The sequence below is a fragment of the Lampris incognitus genome, chromosome 12 (genome assembly GCF_029633865.1).
Source record: "Lampris incognitus isolate fLamInc1 chromosome 12, fLamInc1.hap2, whole genome shotgun sequence".
In the NCBI taxonomy this organism is placed as follows: domain Eukaryota; kingdom Metazoa; phylum Chordata; class Actinopteri; order Lampriformes; family Lampridae; genus Lampris; species Lampris incognitus.
Window position 1 is genome coordinate 25,039,106 of NC_079222.1, and position 24,264 is coordinate 25,063,369.

Sequence of the window (24,264 nt, forward strand, 5' to 3'; positions counted from 1 at the left end):
TCCCCGATTGGAGTTTAACTGCCGGATTGGGCGGATGGGGCGGTGCTGATCCGAAACTAGTTAAAGCGCTTCTTCTCGAGTGGCGGTTTCCTGTATACAGCGTGAAGAAACTTCGTCTTGAGACTCGGTGAGTGATTTACAGGCCTGGGCGCAAGTCTGGCGTTGGCGTTTGGGACACTTCAGCAGAGTTTTTAGCACAGTTTAGTGGCTAAATCGGTGGCCTTCGCAAAATGGCGATTGACGGCGAATAAACGGCGATGAGCCAAAGCGGCCTGTACGAATGCAGACCGCAGCTCCAAGCGTACCGAGTCGGTCTTGCTATCGTAAGCCTCAGTGTCCCTGGGAAATGTGTTGTGTATTTCGTAGCCGTTGATTCACTACGTTGGCGTTATATGTTAAGAATAGTGAGTATAAGTTGCGTAAATTGTTACGTCCTGCACGGAGTGAAGGATGTCTGAAATAGTGATGGCTTTAGTTAATGCGGTTACAGAAACAGTTTGAAGTTAGACTTTACTGCTACTAGTGGTCCCAATAGTAAGGTAAAATTTGAGAGATTTTTTGTCGGATTTAAGTACAAGCCTGTTTCATGCCATAAGCGACCATCAGCTGTCAGTCTTATGGCATGAAACAGGCTTGTACTGTCTCATTAAGAATTTACTTGACTCACTGGATTATTTTTGCTCCTTATTTGTTGAGCACTTTACCTACCGTTGGGTGTTTCTTTAAGCAAAGTTTTATATTTATAACAAAACTATGTTTATAGATAGATATAGATATATAACAAAACTAACAATGTTATCGGTCATATTTGTGCTGTTTTAGTTCAAAAGAATTTTTTTCATACTATTTTATTTCTGATCCTAACACAACAGAATAACAACAAAATACAACTTGATACTTGATTATAGAACTTTTTCTTTTTTTCACTGTAATTGACTGTCTTTACATAGAAGTGAGTGAATTACAAACATAAATTAATACATTTGAATGGAACAATTGTAACAAACAAAAGAACAGTTTAGTTATAAACACCTATTTTCAGGGTTTAATTTAGTGTAAGATCCACTCTGTGTGTGTGTGTGTGTGTGTGTGTGTGTGTGTGTGTGTGTGTGTGTGTGTGTGAAGTCAAGTCAATTTTATTTGCGTAGCCCAATATCACACATTACAAATTTGTCTCAGTGGGCTTTACAGCAACACAACATCCTGTCCTTAGACCCTCTCATCAGATAAGGAACAACTCCCTAAAAAAAACAACCTTTTAACAGGGGAGGGGGGGGAAATAGGAAGAAACCTTAGGGAGAGCAACAGAGGAGGGGTCTCTCTCGCAAGATGGACAACGTGCAATGGATGTTACAGAATACAACATTGAAAGAGGATAAACATAATTATAATGGACTTATAAAATGTATGAAGAATATGATGCGCAGGATGCCAAGCAGTGTCCAGATGCCGCCGGAACAGTCCAGGACCCACGCCACGCAACCAGCATAAAATTTTTTTATATGGATTTATAAGATATATAAAAAGAAAATGTGATGAGGGGAATGCCAGGCAGCGTCCAGGTGACGACCACCATCACCACCGAGACCTGGGAGGAGGACCGACTGCACGTGCACACAAGGGAGACTCACATGACACCATTCACACAGAAAAAGAGAAAGGAGAAGACATCATTCAGAAAGAGAGAGAAAACACATGTGAGAGAAGAGAACAGTTTTCAGTAGTCATTAGTCATAATTGCCATCAATTAGTCATAGTGTATATGCTATAGTCTTGATGGCAAGACTATAGCAGTGGTTGGTAAATTCATTGAGACAGAAAACCGACCCGCCATGCGGTACAGGTTGTGAAGGACTCAACTTAAAAGCAACTAATTGTAGGCTAAGGCAAAAAAATGAGTTTTAAGTTTGGATTTAAAGGACTCAACAGACTCTGATTGTCTGATGGCAGCAGGCAGGTTATTCCACAACAATGGAGCCCGATAGGAAAAGGCCCTGCCACCAGCTGACTTCTTTTTAACTTTGGGTACACACAGGAGCCCTGTATTTTGAGAGCAAAGAGCTCGAGTTGGAATGTACGGTTTAAGGAGATCAGCGAGGTAAGATGGGGCAAGCCCATTTAGGACTTCATAAGTCAGCAGAAGCACCTTGTATTCTGATCTAACATGGATAGGTGTGTGTGTGTGTGTGTGTGTGTGTGTGGGGCGCAACAGAGGAGGGATCCCACTTCCAGGATGGACGGACATGCAATAGGTGTCAGATGAGCAAAATACACAAAAATAACAATCATAATGTAACATCATAGATTGCACAGTGAGGTAATGTAGAATACGTACAGTTAATGCATAAAATTTAACAAATTTGAATAAAATTATATTTGAATAAAATTATAATAAATACATTTATTTAGTTAAAAAGATTATGATAATAAATTCATCCATCCATCCATTATCCAAACAACTTATCCTTTTTGGGGGTCACGAGGATGCTGGAGCCTATCCCAGCAGTCATTGGGCGGCAGGCGGGGGAGTCATAAAGAATAAATTCTTTAATAAAACTATAATAAAACTGGGTAATTGTAGAGTGCAAAGTAAATTTAGTGAATCTGTGACCATCCAAGACAATGTCAGGAACCCCACAGATGCAGTCCAGAACCGGTGGGACCCCGCACAACAAAACTGGCTCTGCTCAGTGGGGCCCCGCAGAGGGATTAGACTTCACATGCACACAAGAGGCAAGTCAGTCTTCACACAGGGAGAAAGAAGACGAGAGAAGTGATGAGAGTCACGCTGAAGTTGACATAGCTAAAACAAATAGTATAAAAGCAATTTAAATGAAAACAGCAAAAATGATAGGATAAATCTCCAGGACGGTGGGATTGTGTCCAACTGAAAACAGGACGCAGCACAAACAGGCTCTTAAGTCGTCAATCAGGTGGTCGAAAGAGAGATGATCCGTGGCCAGACAGTCCATAAAGGAAGAAAACTGGTCCTGAAAAGCAAGGCTGAAACATGGCTACATGACTAAAAAGATACTTTGTGTGACTCTACAACATTGAATCTTCTTTTGGTTTTTTTAGGTTCTAGAAGGTGATATACTCTCAAACTGCATTAATCAGTAAGACCACTTGAGTCTTATACGTTTTGTAGAAGCCAGCTGCAGGGCCATTAGGCTAAACAACACTGATGGGTCGCGTTGTTTGAACAGGGTGCAATCAGAATCAAAGTTTCAACATGCATGAGCGTGACGCAGTGATTCCACTTGTCGAAAAAGAAAATAAAGATGCATTTTCTAAAAAAAAAAAAAAATGCCATATGTCACTTGCACTTGATAAATTTCTACCTACTATGGACCAGCAGTGTTTCCCAAACCTTTTTTCTGGGCACCCACTTTCAAAAAATGACAAACCACCACCTATAAATCACGAGAAGAGCGAATTTGTGCAGCGCTTTATATTTATCTGGAATAGGAAAACCAGCTATGTCGTAGAGATATATGATTGATAAATCACAACTTAATTTTATGCTTGTGTTATTGAAACCATGTGTTCAGACCAAATGAATGCATTTAGGCGGAGTTAAGTTTCCTTTATTAATCCCCTTGGGGAAATTCAGTTACTGCTATCTCATCTAACAGGCTATCTCATTGTTTTTATTTCCTCTCATCAGTAAAATAATCTTCACATTTTAAATGCATTATAAATGAAACAAAACAAGTGCATTTAGGGGGAGTTTACCAGCTCTCGTTTTTTCCCTCTCATCAGTAAAATAAACAGAATCTACACCAGCCTTTCATATTAGATTCAGTGTTATACGTACAATTATCAGAACAATACGAACATTCAGTACTATTAAAAACATGCTTCTTGTTGAAAGTATTTTTAAAATGCTCGTGCCTGTTATCAGAATAATTAGGCTTGTGTTTAAGTGCAGCTATTGTAATCAGACAGTCAATCGTCCAATTTGAACAGTCAACAATCAATTCTTTAACCACATCAGGTGTATTCGTTAGGCCCATTATGTGCTATTTACTTATCCTGAATGTGATCTTTTTAGGCCTACTACAAATATCCGATTGTGCGTATTAATTTTACTTAGACCTTGCTAACGTGATAGGTTGGCCTGCTTGCATTTTAGTATTGCATTCCAGTCTGGTGTACAGGAGGAGAGTGTAACGCATATATCAGGTGTAGCATTCAGTCTATTTCTTGGTGGAAATCATGAGTGTGCTAGAAATACGAAGGAACTTCCTCATGTGGGTCAAAAGTGTACTGCAGATCCACCCATCTATTATCCAAACCGCTTATCCTGCTCTCAGGGTCGCAGGGATGCTGGCTCCTATCCCAGTAGTCATTGAGTGGCAGGCGAGGAGACACCCTGGACAGGCCGCTAGTCCATCACAGGGCCGACACACACATTCACACCTAGGAACAATTTAGTATGGCCAATTCACCTGACCCACATGTCTTTGGACTGTGGGAGGAAACCGGAGCATCCGGAGGAAACTCATGCAGACATGGGGAGAACATGCAAACAAACCGTGCTGTCTATACTGCAGATATAAATCTTAAATAAAAGACTATGGAAGAAATTCCACAAAATCATTTGGTAACCCAAATAAAATCTCCTGTGGTCACAACCTAGTCTCTGGGAATGACTGGTCTATAGAAGTGAGCAAATATAGAAATATAGTTCTCCAATGTTGTGATACTTTGTGATTTTATTATATTCGACCATTGATCCCTATTCATTTTACACTTCATTTCTGGCACACCTAGTGGCCATTTTCAGAGTGATATACCATTCATTCAGGCTAAGGTGCCGTATCCGCACTTTGTTTACAAATATTTATTTCAAATTATGTTGGTAACACTTATAAAGAAGTCACCCTGCCATATTTCTACTGTCCCCCCCCCCTTGCGTTTTCCAGAATTTTTACTGTTTACACCGCTGTTGCAGAGACAACCGGATCGCTTTCTGTTTAGTGGCTGGCTAGTGTCCAATGCAAAAAACAACCATAAGAATCCCAATTCGAACTAGAGACCCTGATCTCAGTGCTATGATGAAGGCAGAGTGAAACATCTGGTAGTATGTTTCACTGATCTTACTGATCCAGTAGAAAGAATGCAAACTGACTTGAACCCTCTCAAGTCCTGGGCATTGTATTGAACTGTTTGCCAATCAAGATCTGTTCCCCCTTTGCAAGAGTTTGGCACAACGTCGGGACGCTCGATTAACCTTAACCTAAACTCAACCTAACCCTAAGTTTAACCTAGCGTTTACGATAACCTAATCGTAACCGGTAGCTAACCTGTCTCCATGCAAACGCTTTCATCTTGCTAGGGGGAAACATCTCAATGGGGAAACCACCAATTGAGACAATGCTAGAGCTAGCTCCATTGAGTGAATGCCCGTCCGAGGTTCACTCTTGTTTTATCTCTGTTTCCATAAGTCTCTTTCTTAGCAATCTTTGCCTCCTCCATCAACGGTGTTCTTTTTCTCTTGCCGGGTAGAGTTTCCGCTGGTTGTTCCACCATCCATCATTTCCGCTACTGGGGATAGCTACCGATAGCTACCAGTGAAAACCAAAACGCTATCCTCTCCCTACTGTGGTTGAGCAATGGCTGACACACTTCCTTTTGTGCCGTAAATCGAGCCTTCATTTTCCTGCAAGATCGTACCCGGTGGCAAACAGAATTTGGGTCCCTATAAGCCTGAAAGAGAGGCTTATAGGGAACCAATCTAAATGCCAATGTTGTCATTATTCTATAGCCATTACGCGGTGCAATCAACTTTACTTCATAATGATAAGTTAAAGCCAACAAGTTGTCTACTTCCGCTTTAATAATCCTAACCCCATATCTGTGTGAAGCCTGACATCAAACAGTGAAAAGCAGGGTACTGAACTGGATCTGCATCTGGCTAGTTGTCCATTGAAAATTCCATGTGTTTCCTCTTTCTCCCCTTCAGTCCATATCATAGCTGGTAGGATGGTAAGATGTTTGCCCCTGGCTGGAGCCACAAGTAACATTTGCAACATTTCGCTCATTCTTTTCCTTTTTCCCTCATGAGCGTGAGGCTGGCCTCCGATGAGAGTAGTATAGTGACATCATAGGCGTGAACCAATACTGTATAGTCCCCTCATAACATTGTTCTTGTGAGTAGATTACAGCTTCAAAATTCATGGTTGCTGCCATAAGACAGCATTTGCTTGGTAGAACAAAATCAGTACATGACTTAACCTCACATGAAACACATTTGGGGTGATTTAGTTTTTTCAAATTGGAAAGTATCATGGAAGTGTAGCATGTAAACTATTTGCCATTTTGTGGCTAATTTTGTCTAACTAAATGACAACACAGCTGAACCAGTATCAATGTTAGACAAATAAAGTCTGGACAATGTGTTGTTGTCCTGTTTGTTCTTCATGTACAAGTGTCTAAAAAGTCTGGTCTGTATTTATGCATTTGTAATGGTCGTATGGGTGATAAAGTGGTAGCTATCAATATTTTTTTTTATATGCATTATGTGTTTCCAGGGCCCAGCACCCAGGTTTGATAAAGAGGAATGGCTCGCATCTCCTTGGACTGCACCGACTCCCTACCAGGGATCCCCCTCATTGTGCTGTCAGTGCCCATGGAAAACAAATACAAATGTCAGCAGTGTCTCCAGGTCCTGAGGAAACCTGTCCAGGCACAGTGTGGCCACCGCTTCTGTGTTCACTGCTTCAAACAGCTCACCAGGTAGACCGGAGGATCTCAAGCCTCCTGCAGTTTGCAGTGCAAAGCTGGCACCTTCCCTTAACGCTAACCTTCTGACTGGGCATGATCAAACCCACCGTCATCATTAAGATGGCATTTCCCAGGCTTCTTGTGTAGTCAGTAGTGTGGTGGTAGTGTTGGTTTGCTTGACTCCCATCACAACACCCTGTGCACCTACTGATTTCTAAGGAATTTGGCATCCTAGAATCCAATCACTTAATGCAGCGTCAACCTTCACAGGACTGGATCCAATTGCCAAAGTCAGTGAATCAAAGGACCACTGATCAACTCCTTTCAAAGAAATTGTTTGAGTTCAGCCTCTTTTTTCTTCCCTCGTTGGGCCTCTTTAATCAAAATCACTGACGTATTGGCTGACTATTAATACATGAATGTGTTGTGAATTTAATGATAATACATTGGTGTATTAGTTAATACGTTGGTGTATTAACCACATGGAGGTTCTTCACAAAATGGACCTTTTCATTTTTCTTTCCGTCTAGCTTTGCACTACACTCTAAAGGGGAATTTATCTTTTAGTTTGTTCAGGAATTCTTGGAGGAAAATAGCTTTGAGATTTGATTCATAAATACTGTAATTCAATAAAGCGAGAATTAAGAATTGTATAATAAAAGGGGAATGTGAGATTATCTTTTTGGCTTCTGAAGGAGGTAGAGAGATACCAAAGACAGGGAGGGAAAATGGATGCAAGACAACCAAATAGGAAATCGAACGGATATCTATATTGTAGATAGTTTTGATCGCAGTGGAAGATTTTTTAAGAATTCTAAGTTAATAATGACTGCCTCCACAAGCTCACGAGTGGAGCTAACTCAGTGGGTGAAAAACTGATTAGATTGGCGGTAAAGATTTAATTATGAGTATGTAGACAAGATTCCTAGGCATGTCTGAAAAGTCTAGCAAATGAATATGGTATTTCCTGGCCTTGAAGATTTACTGAAAAAGTGATACATTTTTGTTCCGTCCTGATGCGCATGAAGTTAAAGACACACCATTAACAGTTAAAATATATAAATCCAGACAATAATGAAAAATCATCAGCTATAGCATGTTAAGGAATAGCTGACGGTCATATTGCCAACTGATATCAGTGTATTAGATACTGTCAATAAATTAAGGTCTGGAAAAAGTGAGGACTTTTGAAATTGAGAATGTGTAAGAACCTTTGGAGGCCATGGAGTTCACTACCAGTCAGATATTTCACAGTTTTAATTATGTAAGCATTTTAAGGATAGATTAACTATTTTGAACCCAGCAGCCGAAAGTAGAAGTAGAAAGCCAGCCTACATATTGCAATCTTATCTTTTGCAGTGCAAGATATAATCTGGAAAGCAGCAGCAGCTGGAAGCCAGACCAATCAGTGAACTATGGGGAATGGTATGATGATGACAGCGAGCGGCGGTGTTTTTTGAAATCAGCGACAGCTGCACTAAGAGAGGATAGTGTAGATGCTGCTATAGAAGTAGTTTTATCAAAACATTTACAAAGATGACAAAACTCTTGTGCAGACATAATCTAAAACTACATCAGTTGACCTGCTATGGGTAGGGGTGTTGACTACTAGTAGACCAGCATGTCTGGAAATGTGGTGCTCAGGTTCTACATCATGGAGTTTGCAGCTCTTGACTGATTAAAGCTGATCCAATCGTCTGCAAAATAATTTTGAGGGGGTGTCTGGGTAGTGTGGCGGTCTATTCTGTTGCCTACCAGCACGGGGATCGCCGTATCAAATTCCCGTGTTACCTCCGGCTTGGTCGGGCGTCCCTACAGACACAATTGGTCATGTCTGGGGGTGGGAAGCTAGATGTGGGTGGTGTGTGTCCTGGTTGCTGCACTAGCGCCTCCTCTGGTCGGTTGGGGCGCCTGTTTTGGGGGGGAGGGGGAACTAGGGGAATAACATGATCCTCCCACGCACTACGTCCCCCTGGTGAAACTCTTCACTGTCAGGTGAAAAAACGCGGCTGGCGACTCCACATGTATCGGAAGAAGCGTATGGTAGTCTGCAGCCCTCTCCAGATTGGCAGATGGAGTGGAGCAGCAACCAGGACAGCTCGGAAAAGTGGGGTAATTGAGAAGATACAATTGGGGAGAAAAAAGGGGGTGGGGGGAATCCAAAAAAAAAACCCAAAAAACAAATAAATGCCCAGTGAGCAAGGCAAAATTTGTGAGCTGGCTTTGTGTGGCTAAATGAAGATGTGGATGGACATCATGTTGAGTTGTATACACAACCTTCACTGATTGCTTCAGTATTGAGAAACCCTCCGCTTTGACAGTTTTTGTGTGATTTCAACAAAGTCCAGTGGGCAAAAACCGTATATCCATTTTGAAAATGGGAAGCTACTGCTGTGGTTAGACATTGCTTCATTTACTTTATGATCAGTCAGGCTACTGTGTGTTTAGAATAGCAGCATAAAGTTTTGTGTAAATTTAGACAAACTTTTTGCAGTTTAAGCAGTACTCAACCATCTTTAAAACTTCCAAATGTGCGAGCAGGAAGTCCTGTAGCTTGGCAGTCATGCAGCAGTAGTTGCAGTCACGCGCTACCAGAGACTGGTGTAGATTTAAGCAGGGAAAACATATTTGCGAAAGTGCAAAATAAAGTATTTTTACCTCGATAGAAAGCATGGTTTGCAACATTTTTTTTATTGAATATCATAGATACGAGTCTACTATGAGCTTCCCATTTTCAAAAAAGAGGTGTATCACGACTTTTGATGGGCTTAAACAATTGCCCCATTGGAATATGTTGAAGCCCATGAGGAGACTATGTTTTTCAATGCTGAACTGATGTGGGAAATTTTGCCTGTATGAATCAAAGTTGTGCCTGATAGTGTTTTGATGAGGTCTAGTTTGAAGAAAAAGCAAGCCCATCCCTTTACTTTTTCATGGAATACAAGTCCTCTATTACTACACTTGCTATACCCAAGCTGTGAGGAAATAAGCAATTAAACCCAAATCTCTGAATTGCAAATCACAATTGCATTCAGATACACAGAAATAATAAAGAGATTTCAATTCTGAAATCCATCATTTGTTAGAAACTGGTGACCTTGTTCCCTGGCATGAGGCCTGTCAGCTGATCCTGTAGAACCCACAGCTGGAAGAGAAGAAGAGAAGGCCTATCTTTATATTTAGCCCCTTTGTGTTTTTATGGGTTTTTTTCCTCCGTCTTAAACTTTTTGCTTTGTGAATAATTATTGTTTTTTGATCATTTTTAATTAACACCTTAATTGTTCACACCTAGTAAACATTGTGAAATCATGGCTTCACATTTGTTTGTAGTGTGCTTTTGCTGCCTAGTAATAAATGTGCTTGACTGTCTTGCTCTGCAATGTCTTTGTTGTGACTTGTCAACTCGTGGTGGCAGATATGATGCAAAATATGCACAAATTTCAAGATGTGTTTTAAGATACCCATACATAGATCTATGCTTCTGTGTACCTCAGTTCTGATCCATGGTGGTTAGCAGATGCTCCAGTAATGGATCAGGTGAGGATTACTGTAGATTGTCAATGTCTTCTAGCAGTCTTCCTATTGATAATTCTACTGTAACAAGACAAGCTTGTGTTATTTGTTAGTTTAGGCCCAAAGCCCTGTGAAGCCTGCCGCCAAGAAGATATCTATGAGGAGCCAATATCCATTCTAAATAGCAACGAGGTACATTCCCAAACATACACTGATAATCCACCAATGTTATGAGTCTTTCACATTCTGGCTAAAAGATACAGTCACCCTCTTTCACAGACATATACTTCCTGAGCACAATTGATTCATTATTGATGTTTTTGTGTCCTTGCTCAGCGAGCAGCGTCATTGTATTAATTACACTAGATTGAATTTACCAATGCGGGAGTCCCCCTGCCTTAAATGTGAAACTAGACAAACACTTAGTGGAGTTTCCTGCCCGCAAGTTTATTTTTGTCTGCTGTTACAACTGGTGGCTTTACCAGGTGACTTTTTTCTTCGTTTTTTCCCCCTCACCAAGGCATTTCCAGACAATGCCGCTGGCCGGGAAATTGCTAGCCTACCTGCCAGGTGTCTGAACGAGGGCTGCAACTGGACGGGCTTGATCAAGGAGTATGAGGTATAGTACAAAGTTTTTCTTTTACTCCTGTATAAGCAATATAGTTGCTTTTTTCTCTCTCGTACTTTGCACCAGATTAAAATACCAGATTATACTCATACCACATAGATCTCCAGATAATAATCCTGCCTCACATATTTCTGAAATCTAGTTATTCACTCATTCTGTCTATTGTTTTCAGTGGACATAAAAAAGTCCACACACCCCTGTTAAAATGGCTGGTTTTTCCATCCATCCATTATCCAAACCGCATATCCTGCTCTCAGGGTCCCAGGGTTGCTGGAGCCTATCCCAGCAGTCATTGGGTGGCAGGCGGGTAAACACCCTGGACAGGCCGGGTTTCCTCCGGGTGCTCCGGTTTCCTCCCACAGTCCAAAAACACGTAGGTCAGAAGAATTGGCCATACTAAATTGTCCCTAGGTGTGAGTGTGTGTGTTTGTGGGGGGGGGGGGGCTGTGATGTCCTGGCTGGTTTTTGCCATGGGAAAAAGAATGAAACCAAGAAAGGTCACGTCAGAACTTTTTCCACTTTTAATGTGAGATTGCAACCTATAAAATTCAAATTAAAAACAGACTGAAATCTTTTAGGGGAAAATAGCTATAAAAAAAGTTCAATAACTTGTTTGTATAAGTGTGCACACCCCTAAATTAATACTTTGTTGAAGTACCTTTTGATTTTATTGCAGCACTCTGTCTTTTTGGGTAAGTCTATCAGCTTAGCACATCTGACTTGCCAATATTTTCCACACTCTTTCTCACAAAAACTTTCTAGAGCCATCAAATTGTGAGGGTATCTCCTGTGCACAGCCCTCTTCAGGTCACCCCACAGATTTTCTGTAGAATTTCAGGTCTGGACTCTGACTGGGCCACTTCAAAACGCTGATCTTCTTTTGGTGAAGCCATTCCTGTGTTGATATGGATGTATGCTCTGGGTTGGTTTTGTGCTGAAAGGTGACGTTCCTCTTCATCCTCAGCTTTCTAACAGATGCCTGAAGGTTTTGAGCCAAAATTGACTGGTATCTGGAGCTGTCCATGATCCCTTCCACCTTCACTAAAGCTCCAGTTCCGTCTGAAGAAAAGCAGCCCCCAAAGTGCCATGCTGCCACCACCATGCTTCACCATGGGTGTGGTGTTCTATTGGTGGTGTGCTGTGTTGTGTTTGTGCCAAACTTTCCAAAAAGTTCAACCTTGGTCTCATCAGACCATAAGACATTTTTCCACTTGGTTTTGGGAGACTGGATGTATCGTTTTGCAAAATTTAGTCGGGCTTGGATGTTCTTTTTTATTTATTTTTTCTCGCGTGAAAAGGCTTTTTGTCTTTCCACCCTTCCTCATACCCCAGACATGAAGAATACAGCAGACTGTTGTCACATGGAGGGAGCAACCAGTACTTGCAGAAATTCTTGCAGCTCCTTTAAAGTTGCCATAGGCCTCTTGTCAGCCTCCCTGAACAGTTTTCTCCTTGTCTTCTCGTCAATTTTGGGGGGACGTCCTGTTCTTGGTAATGTCACTGTTGTGCCATATTTCCTCTACTTGTCAATGGTTGTCTTCACTGTGTTGCGTGGTATATCTAATGCCTTGGAAATTATTTTGTACCCGTCTCCTGATCAATACCTTTCAACAATGAGAACCCGTTCATGCTTTGTAAGCTCTCTGTGGACCGTGGCTTTTGCAGTTGGATGCAACCAAGATGTCAGGAAACTCCTGAAGGAACAGCTGAACTTTATTTGGCCTTATTCAGAGTCACTTTAATTGATGGCAGGTGCATACTAACTCCTATTTAACATGAGTTTGTGTGTGATTAGTTAATTCTGAGCACAGCCACATCCCACTTATAAAAGGGTGTGCACACTTATGCAACCAGGCTATTGTATGTTTTTTTTATTTTATCCCCCCCCCCCCCTAAAATGTTTCTGATCATTCTTCACATTGTTTTTATAGGCTGCAATTTCACATTAAGGGTGAAAAAAAAGTTCTGACGTGATTTATCTTGGTTTAATTTTTTTTACATCACAAAAGGCTGCCAATTTAACAGGGGTTGTGTAGACTTTTTATATCTACTGTATATTGTGTTCAGTCGCTAAAATTCACTCCGTAAACTGACTAATGCAAACTCATATAGCACACTAGTTTGCCTTGGATGGTGCTGTAGCAGTTATTACGCCTACTTTGCTAACAGCAGTAAAAAATGCTAAAAAAGGAAGTGAAACTTGACCTAAGGCCTGGAAAGTCCCAGCACTACCCGAGGCCCACAGCTCATTTATCCGCTAAGTCAACAACAGTGGAAAAGTACCTAGATGCTGCAGTCAGAGTGAGTCAGTTGAACGAGATGACTGGTTATCAGGGACAGTTTCAGCACTGATATTGAAACCACTTTGCACGTCTTCCTCACTGACTCATTTAACCAGTAGTCTGGTTTGGGGGAAAAAAAAAAAAAAGGGAACACATTCTTTGGAATGCAACTGAGCATAACTGACGTCAACAATATACACATTTCAGGAGTGAAAAGTATAGCTTTCTTTTTATTACGGCCAACTTGCAACAGTTGATGGCGTAATGGATATTGTTTTATCTGGTCAGGTTGCTACTAAAATTGTCTTCAGGTGGGACAACGGAGAGACATCAGTTTATGGCTTTATCATTTTACTGCCGTCAGTTCTGTGCAAAGGATTGTTGCTTGCTGCGGCGTTAAACTTTGTCCATATTTGGGTGTCTGTTCCTCCAGTAATCTTTTATCTAGACCAAAGACTCACACAGGAAGTGAACTAAAGCGGATGGCACTAAGCTGATGCTTGAGATATTTTTGCGCGCTTCCAAATGTGATATTCGTTAGATTAGTATATGATTCAACACTCTGAAGCCCTAATTAATATGCAAGTTTGGTTTGTTTGGACTTGATGGTGAGAGGTAATCTGTGTGGTAATGGTTTATACATAGTGCTGTGTTTGTGTAGGGGTATACATTTTTGTGTTGTCTGCGTAATAGCTTGTATGTTTAGGCTACTGTATTCATCGCTGACTTGGAAGATCAGTGTTATTTCTTTATAGCTAAACATGCGTTGAATGATAATTTCCAGTGGGGAAAATACTGGCGTGGATGACTAATTTGATGTTAATGGGGACTGTCCTCACAATCTTGGAAATTATTCATACTAGATTTAATCTCAATGCTAAGAGTCGAGAGCGTTAGGAAAATGAGCGTGAGTTGCAGTAAAAGCATGCTTACCTACCAGAGCTTCTTGTTCTGTGGCTTCACATCCGCCTATTGAAACGAGATCCTCTTCCTGACTATCAAGCCTTGCCCCACTCTACCCTCCTCCACCCACCCCTCTGACTACATCACTCTACAAAACTCATTATTCATTATGGACTTTAATTTTTATGTTGTTTGAAATTATTTTACCTTAATTTCCATTTTGCCATTTTGTTTACCATTTTTCTGCATATGCTTTGAGGTGAGATGTCTTAAAAAAGAAATATATTTTCTATACAAATCGTAATTTTGTGTGTCTTAATTATTTTATGTGGGGCATATGTGGCAGTCAGTTTTCGGTTAAAACGTCAAAACTGCAAAACATTAGAAGTTTAAAAACAGTTATCACTCATCAGACACATAGAAAGCCTGACTAAAGGTCAGGCTTTGTCTTTTCAGTAGTGTTTCATGTTTTCAGCCACGATCCATTTTCTTTCTTTCTTTTTTTTGGGGGGGGGGGTCCCCCTTTTTTTCTCCCCAATTCTACCCGTACAATTACCCCAACCTTCCGAGCCGCCCCGGTCGTTGCTCTGCCCCCTCTGCCGTTCCGGGGAGGGCTGCAGACCACCATATGCCTCCTCCGATACATGTGACGTCGCGAGCTGCTTCTTTTCACCTGACAGTGAGGAGTTTGGCCAGGGGGATGTAGCGTGTGGGAGTATCACGCTATTACCCCCAGTTCGTCCTCCCCTCTGAACAGGCACCCTGACCGACCAGACGAGGCGCTAGTGCAGCAGCCAGGGCACATACCCACATCCGGCTTCCCACCCGCAAACATGGACGATTTTGTATGTAGGGACGCCCGACCAAGCCGGAGGTAACACGGGAATTCGAACCGCTGTGTTGGTAGGCAACGGAATAGACCGCTACGCCACCCAGACGCCCCCCAAGATCCATTTTCAAGGCTGGATTAGTTTATATTAGCAAACCTGTAATGATGAAAACACGCCCTCGAGACTGTATTTGAAAAGAACATTGATACCGGACAGACCACACTGTCCACAAGGCAAACATTGTAAGATTATGACAGAAATGTTGTTGCTTATTTTCAGGCTCAGCATGAGGGTCGCTGTGATTACGACCAGGTCCAGTGTGAAGCCTGTCAAAAGTTTGTCATTCGAATAGAGAAGGAGAGGCATAGTGAGAGAGAATGTGAAGCAAGAACACTGAACTGCAAATACTGCAAAGCTATTTTCAACTTCAAGGATATCAAGGTAAGAGAGAGGTTATCTAGACTACCACAATTGTTTGTGTTACGGAGTGTACGATATGAAAAGGAAAAATACTCATTCTTCCACCCTGTGTAATGTAGGCCCATGATGAGGTCTGCCAGAAGCATCCTTTGCAATGCAAGGACTGTGGGAAGAAGAAGATCCCAAGGGAAAAGGTTTGTGCTGCTAAAATAAAAGGACATTTTTAACTTGTAATTGTCCTCCAGTGTATTTTCACTTTTATTTTTAGACTGCTATACAATATGTTGGGGGACTATTTCTCTGAGTCCTGAACTTTCCCTTTTCATCTTATCTGCAGTTTAGTGACCACAGCAGGACCTGTGCCAAGTCAAAGAGTGCGTGCCCTTTCAGTGAAGTTGGCTGTAAGGCTGTGGTAGGTACATTAAACCGTTATCATGTGCTTTGAATATGTATATCACAACCAGTAACCTTTTGACACACAACTCTAGTAAAAACACTGGAGAAATAGCTTTTCTTATCATACATCTTTGAGTCGGAGATCTACACCCTGGCTAGAAAAGTTGCTTCAAAGTGGCACTTATAAACCAAAACTACTAATTACTTTCCTTTCCAATAACAATTTTTTTGATTTGTACTGTCTCTAGTTGTTTTCTCTTCAAAACTTTATTCCTAACATTTCACTGGAGCAGATCAAACCAAGTGTTTTTATGCTGTGGGTTACTTTTTAAAACTTGATTTAAGTATTTAGCAATTATTAGATATTTACCTTCTTAGAGAGTGAGGGGAGAAAGCTGAATGCAAAATATGAATAAACTCTTGAGGAAACATTTGATAATACACATTGTTAACTTACAAAAGACGTGTTAAAAATGAACATTTTAGATTAAAGTGACTATTTCCTAATTTTTCCAAGTGGATGTTGTAAAACCTAGCCTATTTTATTTTCCTCCGCAATGGCTGCATTGATTTGCATTGGTATTGAAAAGCCCTCGTTTACCCCAGTAATAAAGCAATTTGAAATGTTAACATAGTATTTACACGTTTCATAGATAGTTTTTTTTCTTTTTCCATTGCCTGGTTAAATGGATGGACTCAGCCTTTCGTTTATCCTAAACTGGGTCACCACCTAGTGGTAGAACTGTGTTATTGCTTATATTGCTAAGAAATAACCTGCTGTAGCCAGTTATGCCCTGCAAACGATCATCTTGAACTATGAAGTTTCTGAGGAGCTCTTTTTATATCTGTTGTAGGTTCTTAGTTAAGTGAAAGCTTTTTGTGTATTTGCTTAGTTGTGTTTCCTCCATGCTTCTCAGATAGAGAATGGTAAACACAGTGACCATGAGCAGAGCAGCACCATGGAACACTTGCGTCTGCTGCTGTCCATGGTCCTGTCTATGAATCGGATACGTACGGAGGTTCCAGTCACTGGGGAGTGGCAAGAGGATTCTGGTTTGGGCCTCTACAGGGCTCCTGAGGAGGGAGTCACACTGGGGGCCGGAGCTGCAGCCTCTGTCCATACCTTTGATTTGACTAAAAAGGTGGGTATTTTCACCCACTAATTTGTTTATTAGTTCTAATAGTTTTGGTTGTTACTGTAAATCAGTTAGTTTAATCCCTAACACATTGGGCTTTTGTGCGATAGAAGGACCTCAAGGCTTGTTTTGTGCTGTGCCTTGATAGGTCAGTGCACTAGAGAACATTGTGTGTGTCCTAAACCGGGAGGTGGAGCGAAGTTCGGTTACGTTGGAGGCTTTCTCACATCAACATCGTCTGGACCAGGACAAGATCGAGAACCTCAGCAACAAGGTACGGCAACTGGAAAGGACCCTGTCGATGAGGGACCTACAGCTTGCTGACTCCGAACAGCTTCTTCGAGAGCTACAGTTCTGCACCTACGACGGAATATTTGTCTGGAAAATCTCAGACTTCTCATGTCGTCGACAGGATGCTATAACTGGACGAACCCCTGCCATGTTCTCACCGGGTAAGATAAAAAATAAATTGCAAGGTGGCTATGTGGTCATTGTCAGCTGTCCATTTGTAAGCACTTCAGATAGTTATCTTAATATCCTGATTAAAAGGCCAACTCTCAATAGTGAGATAAGATTATTTTATTTGCTCTTCATAGTGGGGTAGGTAGAAACCACTGACCTATGAGGTAGAAATATAAGGGGAATTCATCACAGATATTAAATGTTGCTAGTTTCCTCAATGGGCATGGAGGGCTGCAAAAAATATTTTTCTAAGATTTTGACCCTTTTTATCGATTTTGAAATTATTTTTCAAACAGAGCACAATAGTGTATTCATATTTTGGACTGCTTTACAAAATTAAGCAATCTCCAGTCTGGAGATAACAAAATCAACTCAATCACTTGCTTGAAAAACCATATAAAATGGCAACAACCCATGCATCTGACAGTAGTGATGTTGCAGTAGTAAGTTAGTATGGTTCTCTGACTGATTCAGTGAATTTCACAAGTATCCCTTGATTATTGCACAGGCTTTCCTGGGCTGAAGCCTCCAATTTCAAAAGGGCCAAAAAAGTTTGCCCAGAAAAAAATATATTTATAAAAATAAATAAAGGCATATTTTTCCTATTCATCTCAACTTCATAATTCTTTAATCTGAAACAAATAATCTATTGTGTCCAGTGCACTGAGGTCACAAGCTATACATGTGATAGCTAACCCATTTCAACTATGGATGCTGTTATGGAGATATGAAAAGTCCTGTCAGACTTTTTCTAAATATTGGAGTGGTGCACATAAATGAAAACGGCAGAAGCCAAAAGATGAACATGATTGGAAAATACTGCAAAAGAGTCTTGACATGACTGTTATTAAATTTTTCAAGTCTCCTAGTGAGTCTAGATCCAGTCAGCAGCAATCAGATGCAACATTTGCATCATTATAAATGCGTATATTGAAATAGGTCAGAGTTCTGTATCTGGATGCTGCCAGAGACAAGATGTGTTCTGATTCTCTTGGGCATGCTCTTGGTGCTGTAGACTTGTACCCATTTTATTTTTTTGGAAGAAAAAATATGTGCAACACAGCCCCTGATTTCACACCCTCCTTATGTCCTGAGTTTAGGAGATTCACTGAGGGAAGAGTTTGTAATACCTGTTCACGTATCTTTTCCTGTATTTAACTGGAACCCTGTAGCATCTACCTGATAGCAGCATTACATATTCTGAATAAACGATACGAGGGGGGTCGGTGATAATTTTCCTAGCTTGTTTAGGTAGTGAGTCCGGGAGACTGTTCCAAAGCTCGGCCCGGTCCCCCATTGGCTTGAGCCTGGTGGTGGGGATGGCTAGGAGACTGGTGTCAGAGGGCTGCAGGGAGAGAGATGGTGTGTAGCTAGAGAGGGGGCTGGGGAGGTAGATGGGATGTTAAGATGAACACCTGTTTGGGGAACATTAAATCACCATAAGCAAAGCTACGTTTACCATATAATCATCAATATTATTGGCTGGGTAGCATAGCGGTCTATTCCGTTGCCTACCAACACAGGGATTTCCTGTTCGAATCCCCGTGTTACCTCCGGCTTGGTCGGGCGTCCCTACAAACACAGTTGGCCGTGTCTGCGGATGGGAAGCCGGATGTGGGTATGTATCCTGGTCGCTGCACTAGCGCCTCCTCTGGTCGATCGAGGCACTTCTTCAGGGGGGAGGGTAGCGTGATCCTCCCACGCGCTGCGTCCCCCTGGCAAAACTCCTCGCTGTCAGGTGAAGAAGCGGCTGGCGACTCCACATGTATCGGAGGAAGCATGTGGTAGTCTGCAGCCCTCCCCAGATCGGCAGAGGAGGCGGAGCAGCAACCGGGACGGCTCGGAAAAGTGGGGTAATTGGCCAGATGCAATTGGGGAGAAAAAGGGGGAGGGGGAATCCAAAAAAAAAGTCATCAATATTATTAAGCAGAAGCTATTTCTGTGGTATTTGAGAACCAGCTAGTTAGAAGTTCATGTTTGATGGCATGGAATTAAGTTTTCCAAGTTCAACTGTTAATTCAAACAATATTGATTTTATAATGAATAAAGACAATTCAAATATTTGATGTTTGATGTGAAAATTATTAACAGTCGAAACTTAAGGAGAGATTAAGTCCTACTCCAATATTACTTGTTGTGACAGGGTCTGTACTTTTGGATTTGCTCATAAGGCTTTCTCTTCTTTTTCCTCGCCACAGCATTCTACTCCAGCAAGTATGGCTACAAGATGTGTCTGAGACTGTATTTGAACGGAGATGGGTCAGGTCGTGGAACACACTTGTCACTCTTCTTTGTGGTGATGAGGGGCAAGTGTGATGCCCTGCTCAAGTGGCCTTTCAGTCAGAAGGTAAGCATGATCAATGATCACCCTTCCCTCCACATCTGTCTTCACCCCATCTATTTGGTTTTACCTTAATCTACAGCTACTAGCGTCCGGGTAGCGTAGTGGTCTATTCCGTTGCCTACCAACACAGGGCTCGGTGGTTCAAATCCCCGTGTTACCGCCGGCTTGGTCGGGCGTCCCTACAGACACAATTGGCCGTGTTTGTTGGTGGGAAGCCGGCTGTGGGTGTGTGTCTTGGTCGCTGCACTAGCGCCTCCTCTGGTCGGTTGGGGCACCTGTTCAGGGGGAGGGGGAACTGGGGGGAATAGCGTGATCCTCCCACACGCTACGTCCCACTGGCGAAACTCCTCACTGTCAGGTGAAAAGAAGCGGCTGGCGACTCCACATGTATTGGAGGAGGCGCGTGGTAGTCTGCAGCCCTCCCCAGATCGGCAGAGGGGGTGGAGCAGCGACTGAGACAACTCGGAAAATAGGGTAATTGGCCAAGCACAATCGGGGAGAAACAGGCTGGAAAATTAAAAAAAATAAAAATCTACAGGTACTATACGTGTTACTGTACCAAAACAAGCTGGTCTTTTGCCATCTGAAAGGTCCTATCCTTTGCTGTGTGTCATTTCAGGTAACTCTCATGCTTCTGGATCAGAACAACAGAGAGCATATTATTGATGCCTTCCGTCCTGATGTCAGCTCCACCTCCTTCCAGAAGCCAATCAATGAAATGAACATAGCCAGTGGCTGCCCACTTTTCTGTCCATTGACTAAACTTGGAGGAAAGAGCTCCTATTTGAGGGATGATACAATTTTCATAAAGGCCATTGTAGATCTTACAGGCTTATAGTGTGTAGTCTGTGGAAGCCACTACACATAAAAAATCAACAGAAACATAAAATTAATAAGCTGTCATAATATTATATCGTTATATATCTTTTATACTATACAAAAAAGTGTGTCATTAAGAAGTTTTAAAGGACAAAAAAGTGTCACATTAAGCAAATGGATTGTTTGATTACATACAAAACAGAAGTGGATTAGACCTATTTGGCAATGCTGAGTTGCTTCAGAGCAGAAGGCAAGTGCTGTAGCCTCTATTAGCAGTGGTGCTCGTTTTTACAAAAAATATATAGAAATATCAAGACAGTCCCAAATAAGGGACAGGTAAATATGCATTTCAAGTCAGTTGGAAAATGTGTAAACCAGATTTGACACTTTGCCTGTGCCTTTTTAAACCGGTGACATACTTGTGAGTTTCAATAGGTATGAACATCTTAATGACTATCTCACTAGAAATATCATCATTACATGACTGTGCGATATAGTTAATGAATGCACACATATGTTATTATTTTTATTATCAATATTATTAATATTAATAGTATGATTACTATTGTATTATTATTAGCATTATTATTATACGTTGATATAATGCTAAACTTTCATGACAATATCTATATATCTACTTATTTACATACATACATATAGTATATATGCAAACTAATAGATTTGGTATGATATGTCACATTTGTGATTTTTTTAAATTTTTTATTTTATTTTATTTTTTTGCAATGGTGGGAAGAGGCTTGTTAAAAAAAGTGTGGGACTTTGTCGCTTTGCATTCTCCAAAAGCCAGTCTACAAAGAGAAAATTATATAGTTTGGTGGCACGGTGGCCCAGTGGTTAGCGCTGGTGCCTCACAGCAAGAAGGTCCTGGGTTCAAACCCCAGGCTGTCCCAGGTCCTTTCTGTGTGGAGTTTGCATGTTCTCCCCGTGTCTGTGTGGGTTTCCTCCGGGTGTTCCGGTTTCCTCCCACCATCAAAAAGACATGCATGTTAGGGTTAATACTCCTGCCTGTGCCCATGAGCAAGGCAATGGAAAAAAGAACCGGAGTTATTCATTTAATTCAGAGTTGGCATAATCTAGTAATGATTGTGTGAGGGTCTTGACAGAGAACAGTTAATTCACCATTTGTTGAGGACAGCTGGCATAACTTAAAAACACAGCGGTGTGCATGAGGAGAGTGCTGTGTCGTACATTTGAGTAGAGTTACTCTGCCAGAAGTGGAGTACAAATCACAGCAAAATGTGGAACAAATGCAATTTACACTGCTATTAATAGGGGCTTTTGAATTTTGTTGGATGTTCTTTACCAGCCTGAAAAAATTATGTTGCAGAGTGACTCTAATGCATACAGTCTGCTAATGTGTCAGCTACACCTCCATAAACTCCCCTGGGTCATTGAGTTGCATTGAGTTTTGTTGGTTTTTCAGTTTTGCTAGTCTTTGTAAAATACATGTTATTTCTCTCTTAACCCTTTACCACGCAGCGTTGCCAAATGGCATCGTACCGCTTTAGCTAATTTTCTTGCACCCTTGTCGTGTCTTTACGAAATCATTCCGTTTGTGTTATTCCAAAAGGGGAGGATTCCGAGTACCCAACGAGTTGCATTGTTTGTATCCTGTGACTTTCGATTCCTTTCTATAGCATAGTTCTTTTCAGATTACAGCCATGTATTGTGAACTTGTGAGTTGAAGACAAAACTCAGGTTTCATCTGAACACAAAGAATAGATGCATTGTGTCTAGTAGGATATGATAGTGTATTCACCATTGCTAAACATTTTCACCAATTATATTCCTGGCAAATCAAATATAAATGCTGCCACATGGCGACACTGCACACATATGGATTTCTATCACTGCTTTAGTTTGGGGTCTAAAAGCTTTTTAATACACCTTCAACCAGACGGGAGGACCAGTGGTTGTAATCGGATAGTAAGTGTTGGGTTAGAAAGAAAATCTGCAGACACACATCTTGGCATATGATTTAGTATCACTTCGCTAAAATCTAGTGATGATGATGGTGACGTGGACTGGACAGTATATGTGAACAGAGGGGGAGACTATGGCTCAGAGATTTGTATAAAGTGCAGAAAAATATGCAAGATGCTGCGCAGAGATATGTGTTTATGCTGTTGTGAAAGGAAAAAGAGAATAAAGAAACAATTTGCATACCCATACTGTTGGACGTGGACTATATTGTGTATGGACATACTTTATCTTGTTTGGCCACATGACTATTTAACACTCAAACTACCGGAATTCCTTTTTTTTGTGGACCCCCCCCCCTTTTTCTCCCCAACTGTACTTGGCCAATTACCCCACTCTTCTGAGCCCTCCCGGTCGCTGCTCCACCCACTCTGCCGATCTAGGGAGGGCTGCAGACTACCACGCGCCTCCTCCAATACATGTGGAGTATTCCCCCCAGTTCCCCCTCCCCCCTTGAACAGGCGCCCCGACCGACCAGAGGAGGCACTACTGCAGCGACTAGGACACATACCCACATCCGGCTTCCCACCCGGAGACATGGCCAATTGTGTTTGTAGGGACGCCCGACCAAGCCGGAGGTAACACGAGGATTCGAACCGGCGATCCCCGTGTGGCCACATGACTATTAAACACTCAAACTACCGGAAATCTGTAACTACCAGCATGGCCATAGCGGTCATTCTGACTATTCATACATTATTTGCATATAATTTCAGTAATCAATACAAAATCTAAGAATAAATGGATCTGTAATGTTAGGATAGGTAATAATAAACATCAGGGCACGAAATTTGAATTCTTAATGAATGCGAAAATGTATTAGTTGATCCGACACCCACAGAACCTGCTATTGTAATTACCGATACACATTCGAATTAGATCAATATTCTATTATTTTCTTTGTAAAATAAAAACAAACTTATTCTTCCTTGGATCTTATGATAAAATAACTTATAAAAACATAACCAATATGCATTTAAATGCATAGTAAAAACTTTTATGGACACGTATGACACGCATGTACCCCAAAATGGCCAAAACGGTCAATCTGACCGATACCGGGAAAGAATATGAAATCTCGCTAAACTGCGGGAAAACGAACTGATTTAGAAAGCAGTGAGCAAGAAATATAATGAAAGTACTCTCCTCTAAGTGGGCTCGCTTGAACAAGGCGTCGGGTTGTTTTGGGGGGGCAAACAGCGCATCAATTTCACTGACGCTTGTGAATACATTACTCGCAGTCAACACCTTCCACGTGCAGCTCCCACACACTACCTTGTGACATTTGTCACAAGTGTCCTTTGTTTTGTTTCTCCACACTTGGCACTGCGCTCTCTTCTCCATCTGCTGCTGCTGCTGCTCCTGCCTGGGTCCTGGCTCTCCCACCATCAGTTGTGTGGATTTCGCCCTCATATGGTCGGGCAAATACCACACAACTGATAACTCGAACCGACCGAGGCCGCTGCGGTAAGGACTCAGCCTTATGCGGTACCGATCTACCAGGTGAGCCACTGGGACACTCCCCCGTTCATCGTTTTCACTTGCTTTGATGTTTTTAAGTGCATTAAGGAGTGCCTTATTAATCCCTGCTATTATTATTGTAGCGAGTTCGGGAGGCAACCACAGGAACTGCCCCGGCCGGGACGCGAACCCGTATCGCCCGCACCGCGGGAGACATCGCAAACCGCTCAACTAAAGGGTCAGACTTGTCAGCCAGCGGCCAATGTGTCTACTTATCCATGCACGTTACATTATTATCAGCAACACAACTATCACCATCACTGTGTACAAAGGCAAAAAG

At 41.7% G+C, this 24,264-nt stretch overlaps 1 protein-coding gene across 1 annotated transcript; it reads left to right on the forward strand.

Moving 5' to 3' along the window:
• Positions 1–82: 82 nt before the first annotated feature.
• On the forward strand, positions 83–22,646 carry traf2b (Tnf receptor-associated factor 2b). Its single transcript, XM_056290318.1, has 11 exons — positions 83–127; positions 6,537–6,741; positions 10,356–10,434; positions 10,763–10,861; positions 15,165–15,326; positions 15,425–15,499; positions 15,643–15,717; positions 16,619–16,843; positions 16,986–17,289; positions 19,498–19,646; positions 20,263–22,646. The coding sequence occupies exons 2-11, from the start codon at positions 6,566–6,568 to the stop codon at positions 20,479–20,481; spliced, it is 1,563 nt and encodes a 520-aa protein (XP_056146293.1). The 5' UTR covers positions 83–127; positions 6,537–6,565; the 3' UTR covers positions 20,482–22,646.
• Positions 22,647–24,264: the final 1,618 nt, after the last annotated feature.

What these genes read in the sequence shown, in the direction of transcription:
- traf2b (XM_056290318.1), top strand. Translation starts at nt 6,566, where the DNA reads ATGGCTCGCATCTCCTTGGACTGCACCGACTCCCTACCAGGGATCCCC. An exon ending in TCAACTTCAAGGATATCAAG is followed by an intron (nt 15,327 to 15,424) that starts GTAAGAGAGAGG and finishes TGTGTAATGTAG; the next exon opens with GCCCATGATGAGGTCTGCCA. An exon ending in CCTTTGATTTGACTAAAAAG is followed by an intron (nt 16,844 to 16,985) that starts GTGGGTATTTTC and finishes GTGCCTTGATAG; the next exon opens with GTCAGTGCACTAGAGAACAT.